Raw genomic sequence first — 16,046 nt, forward strand, 5'->3', positions numbered from 1 at the left:
AAGGCATAATTCATCTCCAAGAAATGGAGCACAGATTTTTGCACTGGAAGTTGTAAGATACTTGTTTTACACAGTAAGAAGTGAATTTTCTGTCGCTTCCGCGGCTCATGCTAAGTTGACGGGACGAGCAGAAGCCCCGCCTGCACGCATTTCTAAGTGTTGACGTCAGAGGACCTCCTGTCTGTGGAGAGGACGTTTTCAAATCCGTGACGTAGTAGGTGAATTTCAGCGGAGTTTGAAGGCGTGTTTCTCGAGAACCGAAACAAATATCGCCGAGATATTTTGCACATCTCATGTTTGTATCATTTTCTGTAAAATAAATGGATTTAAAACGTTTTTCATGTCAAAGTGGAAATGTCCATTGTCATATCACCTCGTTATTTTGAAACTCTTTTTAGTAAAAATGTTAACAATACTCATAATTATATACTTAGTATATAGTAATAAGCAGTGGCGTGCGGTGCTAAATCAGGCAGGGGAACAGGTGACCTGCACTTGCCCCCTCCCCTCCCATACCTGTCGTAATATAATACAGTAAACCAAGTAAAATTCAACCCTTGTTGAAATGAACCAAATAAACATACGAAACATATGTTAAAAATTTTCAGAAGTGACATACATGAAGCACGTTAAAATTATGAAAATACCAATGTTAACGTAAATATGATATAATGTAAACAAAACATTAAAAACAAAATTGTTGATGCGCAACAAAGGAAAAATTAATAAAAGCAATTTATGATTGATCAGAAAAAAAATGTTTTGTCGAAACCTGTTTCATCTCTCCATTTGTAGATTAAGTTGACTTTTTTTTTTACTAGAGTTGAGCATTGTAATTCAAACGTCCTTAATGCAATAATGGCAATCAGATGGCCGAGTTTTTTCATGACGTCCGCTAGATTTGTAGAAATTGTGACAAAATCCGAACTGTTCCAAACTCCCTCTCGGGAACAAACAAGGACAACAAAAATTTGCCACTGGAAGAGTATCCAGTTAATCATTTTACAGAGTTGTAGTAACTTGTTTGAAAATGCCTTGTGTACGATTTCGTTTTAGTTTCTAATTAGGTTAGGATAGGTGTATGTCTGCTGTCTTTTCTGTAAAGTTCAATGTACTAAAAGCTTTCGTCTTCAGCCGGTCGATCATACAACATTTGCAACATTCGATTTCTTGTCCTGCGCTGCGCTTGTCTTGCTTTGCTGGTGGAACAGGTGGATTAGGAAACTATAGACTTACTACACTCCAAACTATCACTACGACGCAATTAAGCTTTAGCACATATCAAAAACTCGAAGGAAAACGAATTCGCTATGTCTCTCATAGGGAACAGCTTGAGAGCTCAGGTTCCGCGTTCCGCGGTGGGAAGTGGGAAGTGGCTCCATGAGGATCGTTTACCTTCGCGCGTGGTCGGAAATACTCGGCGTCAGAGTAGAGGGTGGGACCACGAGGGTAGGTGAAGTAAACAAACTTCCAGTCAGGGTGAAAGTTTTTCTTCGGAGTGTTGATTTCGGAAGAAAGAAGTGTTCTTATTATGTTATTATAGATAATAGCTAAAAAGGGCGATAAGTAGAAGGGAACAGCCTGTTCCCTCTGTTCCATGGAGGGACCGCCACTGGTAATAAGTCATGTGTTTTGCTGTCTCCGTTCATAGCACCCCCCCACAAAGTTAATGGCTTAGCGGTCTTCTCAGTCCCACAAATTTGATGGTCTAGAACATTTCAAATGTGTATTTAAAGTTAAGTTCATGTTGCACAATTCAGAGTAAACTTTACAAGAGAAGCAAAATAATACATTAGATCCTTTTAAGCAAAATTATTTGAGGGGGCTCTGCCCCCACATCATTAACATTGGGGAGGGCTCGAGCCCCGCCAAGCCCCATGGAGTCGGCGCCTATGTAAATAACTAAAGCAGCAAAATACAGGCGCATCTCTAAGTGATATTGCGATTTTCTCGGTTGGATACACTAGCGTGACGTATGTGATGTGATCAGCTGATCCATTACCACCTGACCGGCAAGCTGCAAACACATGTTCCGGCAGGTTTTTGGATTTGGACAAATTTTAATAAAGGTAAAGTTTTGTCTCATTGTATCTACCCTTTCATGAATAAGATTTGATGCTAAAGCAAATTAAATGCACAGTGATACGTCTTTGTATTGTAGTATCATAAAATATAATGTAATTTTTGTACTACAGGGAGTGTGTAGGTAAGTTTAGTGTACGTGACAAGTTCGTGCCCGGTAAGAGTAATGGAATAGTTGGACATTAGAATTGCTTTGTTTTGCATTTAACAATGTATACATTACCTTGAATCGAAGATAAATGGATTATAATGTTAAATTAAAAAGTGTCAAATCCAGAAGGTACGGTGGAAGGGGCGAATTTCGGTCGGGTACCTCACCTCACCGAGAATCAACACTTTCACTTTTGTATGCAAACAGTAATGTTCTAGAGATTGGAGCATTGTCTTGCCAAAAATAGGTGTCCAGGGCATAGATAGATGGAATATTATTGTATGTCTTCATCATAATCCCTTTCATTGCCAGTAAACTGAACGATCAGCGAGTAAATTGGATATACAAAGAAAACAATAAACTGTTATCTCAAGGGATCTCGAGTTTGATTCCATTTAATGTACAATTCCGATCAGCCTATCATGAGCATATATTGGACTTTAATAAAATTTAAAAAATATTCTCGAGCCTGCTAAACTTGGTGATAAAGGACAGAAGATTTGAGTCCAAAAATATTCAACATCATAATACGGAAAAGCTGGTAGTTGGGAAGGGCAATCGCCCTCCCTGTGAATCCGCGGCTGATTAAAATACAGCATAATGTCTGTACTCTTATGTAAAAATAACTAATTAATGATGCTCCCTATAACTGGAATCATGGTGTCATGCCAGACGAAAAATGTTTTCTGATAGCTTTACTAAAGAAAATAAAAACTGTATTGGTCATATCAACCACTATACCATACTGTTACCCAACACATCTACTGTATCAGTCTGTTATATATCATATAGAATTGGTAAGCAAAATCAAATTTATGAAAGAAAATATATTTAAAACTAATTTCTGTTTTGCAAATTCTTGTTTATCAGGGTGCATAAAGTTGCTTATTAGGTTTGGAATGACTTGAGATGACCGGACCCCTCCGATTTTCTTCATATTTGGCATACTCACTAATTGAGGCCTCCTAATCACGAATCTGAAGTTAAAATTTGTTGGAAGCGTCTAGAAATTGCAAAATAAGCGAAAATAAGGCGTTAGTTTTCGGAATGGGAACAGTCTATTTTCGCGAAATTTTTTGTTTCACAAACAAATATATATATTCCTGATACTAGCACGACACCAAATTTTAACTATGTTTGCCTAACCTAACCACGTGCCAATGGTTCGTGGGGCTAGTGTCAATGGTTCGCAATTATTTGCAATTTCTAGATCCTGATACTACCACGACACCAAATTTTAACTATGTTTGCCTAACCTAACCGAAACTAACCTAACTACGTGCCAATGGTTCGTGTAGCTAGCGCCAATGGTTCGTGAGGCTAGCACCAATGGTTCGCAATTTCTAGACGTTCCCGACAAATTTTAACTTCAGATTCGTGATTAGGAGGCCTCAATTAGTGACTATGTCAAATATGAAGAAAATCGGAGAGGGGTCCGGTCATCTCAAGTCATACCATAATTACAGCTGCCATTACATCAAGTTCACCTAACCCTTCAAGAAACAATTATTCCAATTCCCAAGTCCTTTCGAAGGTTGGTTGATTTTTCAGAACTTTGTATCAGTCTTTGTTGGATTCGAGATTCTCAACATGATTACCAATGAATATCAATGTTAAACAATATTAATGACAAGAAATGCTGACATACCAAGAGCAAGGTTAAAGAAGAAGTTCGTAACTGGTATTATACGTCTGTGAGACTGAACAGCCAATTTGCTGCAATGCCACACAAGGCCTGTTAAATGAAACGTGTTAACATAACAGTTTTCACAACTAAAACAATACCTTAAGATTTCAATTTGAATAAGGGGTAATGGTGGTATATGCCGAATACCCTCTGGTTAGTTAACCTTATTAATACAGTATATTTTCTGCTACAAGGGATGTACCTTCTAAGCTCCACGACAGGTTAAGTTTGCAGTAACTTTTCGTATATATAGACCCAAATGTACACGCAGAATATAGTTCCGCTGTAATACTGCTGATTTTCTCACTGCCTGTGACATGAACAGCTAGACAGTTGAGGCAAGACTGGCACAGGAGATGCTGAGCGCTGTTTTCTCGTGGATTAATACATAAAACCTGCTGCAAACTTAACCTGTCGCAGAACTTAGTTGCATTTAGTTTATTTATGTAATTTGGGAACATAATGTTGAGAAGGCCCACCAGTTCATCAGTTTCAGTTTCAAAAATACATAAATATATGGCTGGAAAACTACCATGGTGCACATGACACTAATTCAAGAGTTCGTGTAAAACGTTCTTGTGACAAGTGTGGTGACGTATCAAAAGAGGCACTTTGTAGTGTTTTCAAGTACTTTAGCTTTTATGTGAAAATGCAATCATTGAGCTGTGGATGTCATATTATTTTGCAAGATGCCTCTCTTGTGCCAGTCATGAGTACATCGTATAATCAATAGTATTCTACAATTAATGGCAATTTTTGGTAGAAGTTAAATGATTTCATCCATATATTTAATGAAAACATAATCAGAAGTTAATGAAACATGGTCTCCAATTTACGTTTCACGAAACTTAGCACATAACTTCTGAAAATTTTGAGACTGACACTGCTAACGAGGCTCTGGCGTCTGGCAAGTATAATTCTCTGGACTTGTGTTGTGTGCTGTCGGTAAGTGTTTGTGAGTGCCCCTCCATCTATTTCATATTTCATCTTATGACCATTCATCCTCATTTTTGCAATAGCCAAAACTGGCAAGAAGGAGAAGTAAAATGAATCATTTATTCATTCAGTTTGAGTGGGACTCTTTTGTACTTAACAAAATCTGTTTTCATATCACAGAATTAGACAGTAGTGTTTCATAGTAGATGCAAAATTATGCTTGAATGAAACATTTTCATGGAATATGCTACAAAGTTTGTAATTTGTTTTAGGAACACTACATGATGGAAGTGTTGGCTCCGACAGAGTTGTCATGATAGCCATTGAGTATTTTACAAACCTTATATTAATAATATGTGTAATGGCCAATATTTGGATTTATATAAAATTGGTAAGTTGTCATAGTATTTATTTCTTTGTTTTGAATAATTTACTGCCTACCAACTTAATTTTTAATATACAAAAGAAAAGTAGCATATTTATAAACTTTAGGATACAATTTTGAAAATGTTCTTGTACCCAGCACCCGGTATGCTTATGAGGAAGTTAAGAATTATGCACTATTATTAGAGCTGAACTAATAACCACTTTGAATAAATACCCATATTAGTTATATTCTCACCAATTCCTACTGATAGTGATGCTTGAAAATTGTAACAATTAAAAGTTCTTAAAATTATTGAGTAATATTAGTAGGTGTGGAATATTCAAATATTCCACTACAAGTATAAGAATCAATTTACCAGAGTTTTGCTTACATCAGAATATTAAAATGGGTAATTCCATGTCAAATCAACAAAGATAATATAAATTTTGGAATTTGATGTCGTGGATTTGGCTAATTTTTGGTATACATGTTTCTTATCTGAAATATAGAAATTTTTATTTTTCATGTTGCCGGTTTTTGAGTTTTTGAATATTGAGAATTGATAAAATTGCCCAAAAACCACTCACTGCTGAAACTTTAAATACAATGTGCAAGAGACCTGTTTCAACTACAGGGCTGGGCATGGTCTCATTTTAAAGCTTATGAAGAGGGTTTTTCAAAATTTTATTTTACATTTTCCAAAAAGACTAAATTAAAAAAAAAAAACAACATATATTGGTACACATCTACTGAAGGTTCAGTCAAAATTTCAAGGTGGTAACTCTTGGGTATCTTATGAAAAGTGAATTCCTTTCAAGACCATGCAATGATTTAAGTTGACATATTTTACATACCTAACCACATTATAAATACAGAAGCATACATACCAAGAAACTGCTTAGTGATACAGAAAGTCTTCTTTGATAAAATGTATGATTTCTGTGTCATCTCCTCTTGCTTCAGCTGGTATGTTCTGCCGGTGGCTGTTACAGGGCCCACTTTGCAAAGGACTGTGTGTCTTGGGATTTTAAGAACATCTGGTTGCCTTGGATAACTAAATGACTGTGCTGGACCACAAGGATGCAAGAAAGACATGTGCACTTCATGTTCTACACCATCTTTCGAAAGTACACATCCCACCCACCAATTGGCATCATACGCACATGCTACAAAACCTGTGATGTGTTCAAAGGGTACATTTTCAACATCTGCATAAACTTTAACACAATAGCCCCATCTAGTTAGCTGCACTTTTTAACACTCAGTGCAGTGCAGGTGTATCCAGTGTCAGAGTGGTGCAAGGAAATTACGTTCAACCAACTAGACGGAAAGCGGTGTTTGAGTTCAGAAGATTCAAGAAATGCCTTTCTGCTACTTTAAACAGTCATTTGATTAGTTAGAACATACCACGTGACTATACACCAAACATACACCGGTCCGAAAGGTGGTGCAGACACCAAATACACTACTTGACTCGAAATCAGTGAACTAGACGACTCGGTGTTGCACCGTGCAACCAACCAGACGCTTTGGTGCAAACAGAGTCAAAGCGAGTCAAAAAGTGCAGCCAACTAGACGGAGCTATTGTACCAAAGTTTCTTCAGATGCAGAAAACACTTTAGTCTCCACTTTTTTGTGCTTACTGGTATGAATGCATGAAACCTCTTGAGTCCCTGTTACAGCTACAGCTTCACCAAACCGTGTCTGTAAAAGTCTCTCTTCTTCCAAAATATTTGTCATTTGTCACATAAAAGAAAGTTATTGATGGAATGTTCTCCTTTCCCCACTCAAATAGCTGGAGTGGTGTCATGATTGGGTTTGAAAGAGGATTCGGGAGACTAGGTTTGGCTGCCAGCCTCTTTACTGTACCTCCAACACCATCACACACTCCCTTACCATGTGCTGTTGCATAAAAGTTCCACTCAGCCGCAATGCCATTGGAATCTCTATGATGGTTGCACAAATTTGCAAAGTTTTTGCCGTTCTTATATTGCGCTGTTGAACCATCAGAGAAGTAATATACTTTCTGTAAGTTTTGCAGACAATCAATTTTCAAGAAATCTGAAAGCTTTCTTTGGAAAACATGGACAAGAACTGTTGTGAATCAAGCCGTCTGAAATGAAGACATAACTCTGTATGTTTTAGAATATCTTAATTGTCCTTAAAATATTCTACAAATGGATGAACTGTTCCCATTGAGTTGTTCCAGTGGAACCCTTGTACTTCATTCTGCACAATAAATGAGTAATTCTCAGCAAAATCACGTCACCACAGCTTCATCATGAACTAGAGAACTTTTCTTTTCAGAAAAATGTACTGATTGCTGTTTGGCTATAAAACCGTGTCTCTTGAGGTTGATCAACTGATTTGAAAAAATCTTGAACAAAATCCTCTGTGGATTTAGTAATTGTCTCAAAAGAACAGCAATCCACTGCTTGTAGGTTATATTTTCAATCATCTCTTCCTCAAGGCTTATTAGAAAGGCTTCCTTGAAATTAATTATGCTGGGACGAATCACACTCATCTAGAAAACACTCTGTTGTGCTACCCTACACATTATTTTTTGAAAGACAATCTAGGTATTTTTTAATGGATTTTCATGTCTTGGGAGAGTTATTTTATTTAAGTGAGCTCCAGTTATCATTTAACGTTTTGAGGAGTGGTACAAACACATACAGTGTGGGTACTTCTGGCTCCTGCTATTATGCAACTCTTTGGTCTCAATTCTACAAATTTTGAAAACCCAAACTTATGTAGATCAAAAACTATTTTACGTAGAGAGCTCAAATTGGTTTCATTCTCTTCAGCTTTTAATGAGCTTTAATTTGAACATGACTGTTGTGATGTGAATATTGCTTATGTATTTATAATGTGGTTAGGTATGTAAAATATGTTAACTTAAATCATCGCATTGTCACTTTTCATATGATACCAAAGAGATACCACCTTGAAATTTTGACTGAACCTTCAGTAGATTTGTACCAATATGTGTAAAATGTTTGACAATATTTGAAAATTTCGTTTTTTGGAAATTGTAAAATAAAATTTGGAAAACTTTTTCAAAATTTGTCTTTCGCAAAAAACCAAGCATGTTGTATATCAAATGAAAGCCCTCTTCATAAGCTCTAAAATGAGACCATTCCCAGTCCTGTAGTTGAAACAGGTCTCTTGCAATATTTAAAGTTTAAGCGGTGAGAGGTTTTTGGGCAGTTTTGTCAATTTTCAAATTTCAATAACTCAAAAACTGTTAACATGAAAAATAAAAATAAAATATTTTCTATATTTCAGATAAGAAACATGTATACCAAAATTTAGCCAAATCCATGACATGAAAGGTTTATGCACTGCTTGATTTGATATAGAATTACCCAAATACATGTTATGAAATCGTAACATACAGTTTTTAACACAATGTTCGTGCAAGATAAATTGAAACTTATTTTGCATAATTTCCAAGATAGACTCCACAAAAGTACCACATGGCATTTTTGCAGAACCCAAAATACCAGAAAAGTAAAGGCTGCTACTCGTAAATAATTTCAGATACTGATTCTACTGCTATTGAGCTATTATGAATATCAAGTAACCAGAACCGTTGGGCCAACTAGACTTTTATGTGGGATAGATTGGGTTTACTTTGGTTGGCAAATTGAAGTTGGTCTTATGTTAGGCCAACAGTTGTTGCCAATCCATGGAAAAGTGAGTCAAAATCAGTTTTAAAAACTACTTTCACCTATTAAGACCACACTGTAGAGAATGCTGTATATTCTAGAGGTATTCTCGTGAAAGTGGTTCATTATATATATACATAAAATAAATAATGCTATGTGCAGACTAAATTCCCTGAAATGTGCGAAACTAAGTAAACTCTCTAGAAAGTGTTTTGTAATACCACAAGAAGGTACCTTAAAAACGGTGAGTTATCATTTGTACAAGAAAGTGTTGTGTAAATTTTTATTTGACACAAATAATTTGTGCTAAAGTTTATATATTTGGCTTCTCAATAAAGTATACATATATATCACAACACAAACCTATCTATACTGTACTTTACAGTACGTTGACCCAACATAAGGAACACACGTTAGCTTGGCAGCCACATTACAACTTTCTCTTTGCAGAGGCAATGTTTCCAGAATAGACGATGTAAAACTCAATGCTACTTTGACATTTTATCATTAACAGTGTATGTAGAAAAAAATGTAAAAGAAGATATCACATGCAACATTTTTAATATGAGTAGTAAATAGGTGGAAATCATTGTGATGTTTGGTTGGTGTTTGCCTTCTGCTTCCGTACTGTGCGCCTGCTCTGTGGGTGACGTTCGAGCTGACACCTGGTGGGAAAAGTGGCAACCGTACTGCAAGGAGACATGTAGATTTGGACGACTTTGAAGGCACACGGAAGAGAACGGGATGGAGTGCTTGCCAATTTGGACACTACCTTACATTTGGCCAATCATTTTTACTTTTAGTACGGTTGGCTGAACATTGGTCCAAACACTTTTGGTTACTTGGGACACCAGTAATGTCAGTATCGGCTAAGCCCTAAGTTTTATGGATAATGACACAGCTGCAGTTTGTTTACTCTTATTTTCTTTGTACTTTACTGTACTGATATATAATGAGCTTCCCACTCTAAAACTCCAGTGTTTAGTTTATTAAGCTAAGGATGGTAAAGAATGAATTTATCTTGCCCAGGACAGGGACAGGTGGAAAATTTGTGTTGTTGCAGATGTTAGGTTTTGGGTTTAGGATAGTCCAAAATGTTGATTGGGACTGAACCTACAGTTGAAAGTGGGATCCAAACTTCAAACTACACTTGGTATCAAATTCCTTGATTACACAGTGACTACATTACCACCACACAGTGGCGGATCCAGAAGTCTCAGTTGGGAGGGGCAAATTTGAGTCGAATACCTCGTCTCATAGAGAATCAATTCAAAGCTACTTTTGGATTATTTTGCATAAACAATTTGTAGTACTGTAAACAGGAACCAAGGTTTTGTTAATTAGAGTATTATTTTCCAAAAATAAGGTCCATGGCTGGAATAGATGGTTATTATTGTAAATCGTTGTCCAGTGACGTGCGGTGACGTCGACACTTAGGGTATCAATCAGTGGCTTACTCAAGGAGGCTTGAAGGGGATCAGCCCCTGCCTTTTGGGCCCAGTATTCCTAAAAAAAAGTACGTCAAAGTCGGGAAAAGATTGCAAATTGAGGAATGACTACTAAAAAAGGATACATGCAACTCCTTTTTCGAAAATAAAGATTTTTTTTTATTTGACTACTGAGCCAGAAATCCCAGGTTTCAATACCAGCCTGTCCACAGGTGTTATTTGTGTGTGTCCCTTCATCAATTTTATCGTATCATCTTCACGATTAGCCAAAAGTGGCAGAAAAGCAAAGTAAAATAAACCAAATCAAACAATTATTGGTTCGATGTGATTTTTGTTACTTAGCGTTGCTTTTTGCCACATGGTGATACGATAAAATTGGTGAAGGGACACACACAAAGAATACCCATGTCTGAATTTAATCCCTGAACCCGTACTGTCGTAGCGAGTTGTGATAACCACTCCCCCACGGATGTCTGCCGACAACAAAGGCGAGAGAAAAGCACTAACCATTTGGATACGTGGGTATCGGTAAAGCAAACTGCATTTTTCCTCAGTGCTATTTTCCAATTGGATTTTTGAAACACCATCTTTGTACGTACATGATTAATGTTGTTTAAAAAAAATTGCATTGCTGATTTCCCTAATTCCTCCATCTCACGATGTCGTTACTGAAGTATCCGGGTTCGAGCCCTGGCCTGTGGCCTGTGCATGTGTGTTTCTCTTGTATCCACCCTTCACCCGTTTAGTTGAATCTACGTTCATTGTCATGGCAGGAATTAGGTAAAGTGATGGAAGTGTGGGGCATTACCCCCCACCCCCTCTATGCCTTCATGGCATGGTGCTAAGCACAGGGGAGCACTTTACCTTTTTTTTTTTTAAATGGAAGAGCAATGTTAAAAAAAATACAAATAATTTCTTCCCAGTGCATCTGCAGAAGACTGCAAAATCAGGAGTCCAGAGTTCTCTGTTCACGATTGTCCCTCATGAATCCGTGAACTCATTAGCTACTTATCGCTATTAAATCTATACAGCTAGGAAAAAAGTGATGGGAGGTGGCAAAAAATCAATATATTAAAGTGGGATAAACTGGTAACAAAATACTCTTTTTTGTAGTTTCTTCAATAGTATTCATTTGGTTTCTTAAGTTCTGGGATACATTTTTCATTCCAAATTATTTCATTATTCAGTTGACAGTACAACACACAGGAACAAGAATTCACCCTTGTCATGGGTTCGAATCCCGGCCTGGACATGGATGTTCTTTGTAAGGTCCCTTCATCAATTTCGTCAAATCATCACTCATCCTCATTTCCGCGATAACTAAATGTGGCAGGAAAGCGAAGTAAAATAAACCAAACCAAGAATAAGAACGCACGTTCTCTTGCCCAAATAAATACATCCATATTTATGACCATTTAGCTAACCCATTTTTTTTATTGGAGGCCAAGAGATTAGTATATTTAAATGAAACACTACTAAGACGAGAGCGAGAGAGAGCATTAACAAATATTTGTTATATCTTCCGTATTTGGAAAAAATGAAAGAAAGCATAACATTTCCAAATATTTTTGTCTGGACGTAATACATTCCTATTTCATAAACAATAAAACTATATTTTTACATCCCACATTACAAATTATAAAACGTGTGTAAATTTGTGGTGTAAATACAGAAAACATAAGTACTACAGAAATTTCTGCCCTCAGTTCTTCAGAGGATTTATAAAGGAACCGAAGGGAAACCAATCCCCTATCTGTTCCTATAGGAGATAGACTGGGGTACCATAAACCACGACCTTTCAACCATTGTAGCTGGGGTTAAGGGTAAAGGGAGGTAGAGGCAGAAATCTTCCCTTTCCCTTCTGGTGGCTGTTTCTACCTGAAACTGGTGAGGTGGAGGAAAACCCAGCTAGAGTAGCCCCTTCCAGTCTTTCCCACAGATCTCACTGAGGGACGAGAAGCACGTGAAAAAAGAAGTGTTGTATGTGAACTGTGGCTTCAACAAGACAATAAATATTGTGATTTGAAAATAATTAGAGATGTGAGATTGATTGATCTATTTCTGCTAGACTAGCTACTCCTCAGTGCACGTCACTGTCGTTGTCATACTTCCTCCCATTAGTACAGTAAATTGAAGGATCAGATATAAGGATTAAAGTGAATAAACAAAGAAAACAAAAACGTGTTACTCCAAAGAGTATCTGGTTGTATACCCTTTTGAGGCATATTGCACAATGGTTCTGATCCAAATTTAAACTGTAGGTCCAGTTCCGATTGACCTATCATGAGCATAAAGTACACTTAAATCAGGCTTTAAGAAATATTCTCGAGTCTGGTGATCACACAAAACATTAGAATCTTTATATGTAGGCTATATAAAATGGATCCCCCTTTAAAGTGTAGGTCGTCCGATTAGTCTTACTGTGCATAAAGTGGACTTAAAACACCAAATCAATCAATCAATCCTGTTGTTTTGACCATAACATTTATCAGATTTCAAATAAATGGCTGAAGAAGTGAGTGCATGTTCTCTCAAAACATTACATAAAATAAACTACTTGCTTATAACAGCTGTACATTAAAAGATAAACACTGAACTCTCCTTTAGTGAATATGAAACTTGACGTTTCAGTCTGTAAATTAAGTAAAAAAGAAAATAAATTTCATCAATATGTAAATATCTCTAGTGTGGTATATCTACAATCTGATTAATATATGAATTACATAACAAATAACATTTCAGCAATGCAAATAGTAGATATATGCCCAACTAATAATGGTTTAAAATAATTCCCTTGCAGGTGTCTGGTAAAGCTAGTTGGTTCAGCACTGCAGAAGGCCTGCACCTGCATGTAAATGACACATCCAATTGGAACATTATAAGTGTTTTATATATGCTAGAAGCTCTGGGCAGTAATGGGTAAGCAGTCTTAACGTAACAAAGGAAACATATTCTAGTTTTGGTATGATGTACACTATATGACCATAAGTCACTGGACAGCCCTGTGCTCTATATGAACTTGCCCAGTATGACATCAACGCACATGACCAACACTATATACCTGAAGGCACAAATACAAGAACACACTAAACCCTGCTATGGCTTAAGTTGGCAGCAGGTTTTATGTTTTAACCCATGTAAGAACGGCGCTCAGCATCTCCTGTGCCAGTCTTGCCTCAACCGCTGAGTTGTTCATATCATAGACAGTGAGAAAATGGGCAGTTTTGCAGCGGAACTATTTTCTGCATGCACTTTTGGGTCTATATATGTGAAAAGTTGCTGCAAACTTAACCTGTCATGAGGCTTAGATGCCTTTGCTGTTACAATGAGCAAACAGAGAGAGTTGTGTGCTTTTAAAAGGGTCATTATCGCTGGGGCCCATAAATTTGGGCATTCCATCAGATTTCTCAGCAATTAAATGTGTGCTGGTTCACTTAGCAGTTTAATCATCAATTTGAAACGTCATGGAAGCACTGAACTCAACCATCACTCTGGTAGGCGAAATACACTAACTGATTGGGACCAGCAAACTCTGGAACGTGTTGTGTGAAACAGTCATCGGGCAGCCTTATCAATGGTTGCAGAGGATTTTTGTCATAGCTCAAGTACAGAGGCCAGTGAAAGAACTATCCACCGGGAGATGATAGAACTTGGTTTTTCTGGTCATGCTGTTGCTAAGAAGCCATTTATCACATGCACCAATGCCCAATGTCATTTGGAGTGGTGCAAACAACGCTATCATTGGACTATGGAGCAGTGGAAAAAGGTCTTATGGAGTAATGAGTCATGGTACACTTCGCAACATCTTATTTGACCGCCCCGAAAGAATTCTAGGTCCCGAAATCGTAAACTTAGCAACATTGCACTTCAGCTCCAGGTGAGAGTAGCCAACTTTGAGTAGGTCCTTCCACTAGACGAAAAACGCTGCGGTGATAGGTTTTCAATTTAACACTTTCCATGAACTTAGAAACTATAAACAGCTATTATAATACACAATCAAACAGAAATAATAAATTGGAAAAATAACCTTGAAGGATATTTACGATTCTGCTTGCTCGACTTGAAATTTGGGGGGTTTGAAACACTGAATAGAGTTTTTCTCCACCTGGAGGAAATTGCCATCAAGTTTGTGCAGGAAGATGCAAATTTGTGAGGAGTTTATGCGACATTTAATTTACAATACCTTGCATAGTATCGAACAGTTCTCAAAAACATATATTTTACACGACTTGTCGAGAAAATGTGCTTGAAACACAGGAAGGTGGGAGTCTTCATAAACGTCAACATGTTTTTAAGGGAATAACGTCATTAAGTTAACATAGAGCAGTTGGTTAGGCGCTGCTATCCATTTTTTTTATCAAGCGTGAAAGGTTGCGGGTTCGAATCCCACCCTGTCCTATTTCTTTTTTCTTTTGTTTGCTGAACAGATACCGTTGATATTAGAATATTTTAAAAAAATGAATCCGATGCACACTTGAGGGACGTCCCTTCTGCGCATATTTCCCCTTCGAAGTTGGAGATTTCCAGGATTTAAATTTAAAACTTTTCTTTTTAGTTATTGTTCATATGTTGTGTTAACACACACATCATGTTTAATTCACAAATCACATATATGTATTCAGGATGCAAAATGTAATGTTATTTAAGTTATGTATTGTTTGTTCTTCACTGACACCTAAAATATTGATTATTTGATTTCGATATACTAAAAAAAGATATACAGTTATGTTAAGTAGTGATGTAGTGCAGTACTGCAATGAAGGAGAGCATTTAATGAGTTCAAATTGCTAAGATTGGTAATTTTATGTCTGTTCCTTCGTAATGACTGTTGTCAATCCCCTCACCACCATCTTACCATGCGTCTAAAACTAATAGTAAATCGCTAATTAACATAAATAAATTGTTATTGCGATGAAGGCCGATTCGTTAAGAAACTACTAATAAGTATTTATATAGTGAGTGACAAACAAAAAATTCAAAACCTCATAATGATCGTTAATTCCTCACTGCTTTGTATCTAATATGTTTGTCTTCTTTGAACAGAAAGTACGAGTATCAGATATAACAAATTTTCCGCACTAATTTTGCAATATTCGAAACCACCATTACAGACTTAGCTCTATGTAACTTGATTCTGCGCATTCCACGTGGCATGTGACTTCCTCCTATCATCGAAATAACTTTCTCTTACTATTTCCTTTCCTCTCGTGATATACAGAGACCAATGTTAACTTCTTACCACGGTGGATAAACTTTACACCCAACGATATACTCCTGAAAAAACCCTGCCTAGGTGGAGAATCGAACCTACGACCTCCCTCGTAGGATTCAAGCACGCTACCTCTTCTCCAGGTAGCTCATGTTAAAATTTGCTACCAGTTTAAAGAAACCAATTCACACATAATGTCATATCTATAATTTCCTCATGGCAATTTTCATGAGGAAACGAATTCAGATAAAATCGAAAACGCTGAAAGGGAAAAATGATGAACATGTCGATTGGCATTTTGTCATATTTTGTAAATTGTGTAAAAATTCCGTGTTTTGAACAAGCAATCGTTTAGTTACGAAGTATTTTGTTGTTTGTTTAAAGTAGGAACAGGAGAGCGAAAAGGAGTCATTTGAACCAGACCATGTTTGACAAGAAACTTCAGCTTTTTTCCAAAGACTGTATGCAAAGAAAGAGGAACGTATGAAATATAAA

General features: G+C 36.9%; 1 protein-coding gene across 1 annotated transcript in view; it reads left to right on the top strand.

Moving 5' to 3' along the window:
• Positions 1-2,011: 2,011 nt before the first annotated feature.
• LOC145996355 (uncharacterized) overlaps positions 2,012-16,046 on the top strand; it is a 151,446-nt gene continuing 137,411 nt past the window's right edge. The window contains exons 1-3 of the mRNA XM_083132787.1: positions 2,012-2,069; positions 5,129-5,247; positions 13,143-13,261. Of these exons, the coding sequence (XP_082988913.1) occupies positions 5,170-5,247; positions 13,143-13,261 (197 nt within the window). The 5' untranslated portion in view covers positions 2,012-2,069; positions 5,129-5,169. The remainder of the gene's footprint in view (positions 2,070-5,128; positions 5,248-13,142; positions 13,262-16,046) is intronic.

Source organism: Lepisma saccharinum, chromosome 1, assembly GCF_977018435.1.
Source record: "Lepisma saccharinum chromosome 1, izLepSacc3.1, whole genome shotgun sequence".
Taxonomy (NCBI): Eukaryota; Metazoa; Arthropoda; class Insecta; order Zygentoma; family Lepismatidae; genus Lepisma; species Lepisma saccharinum.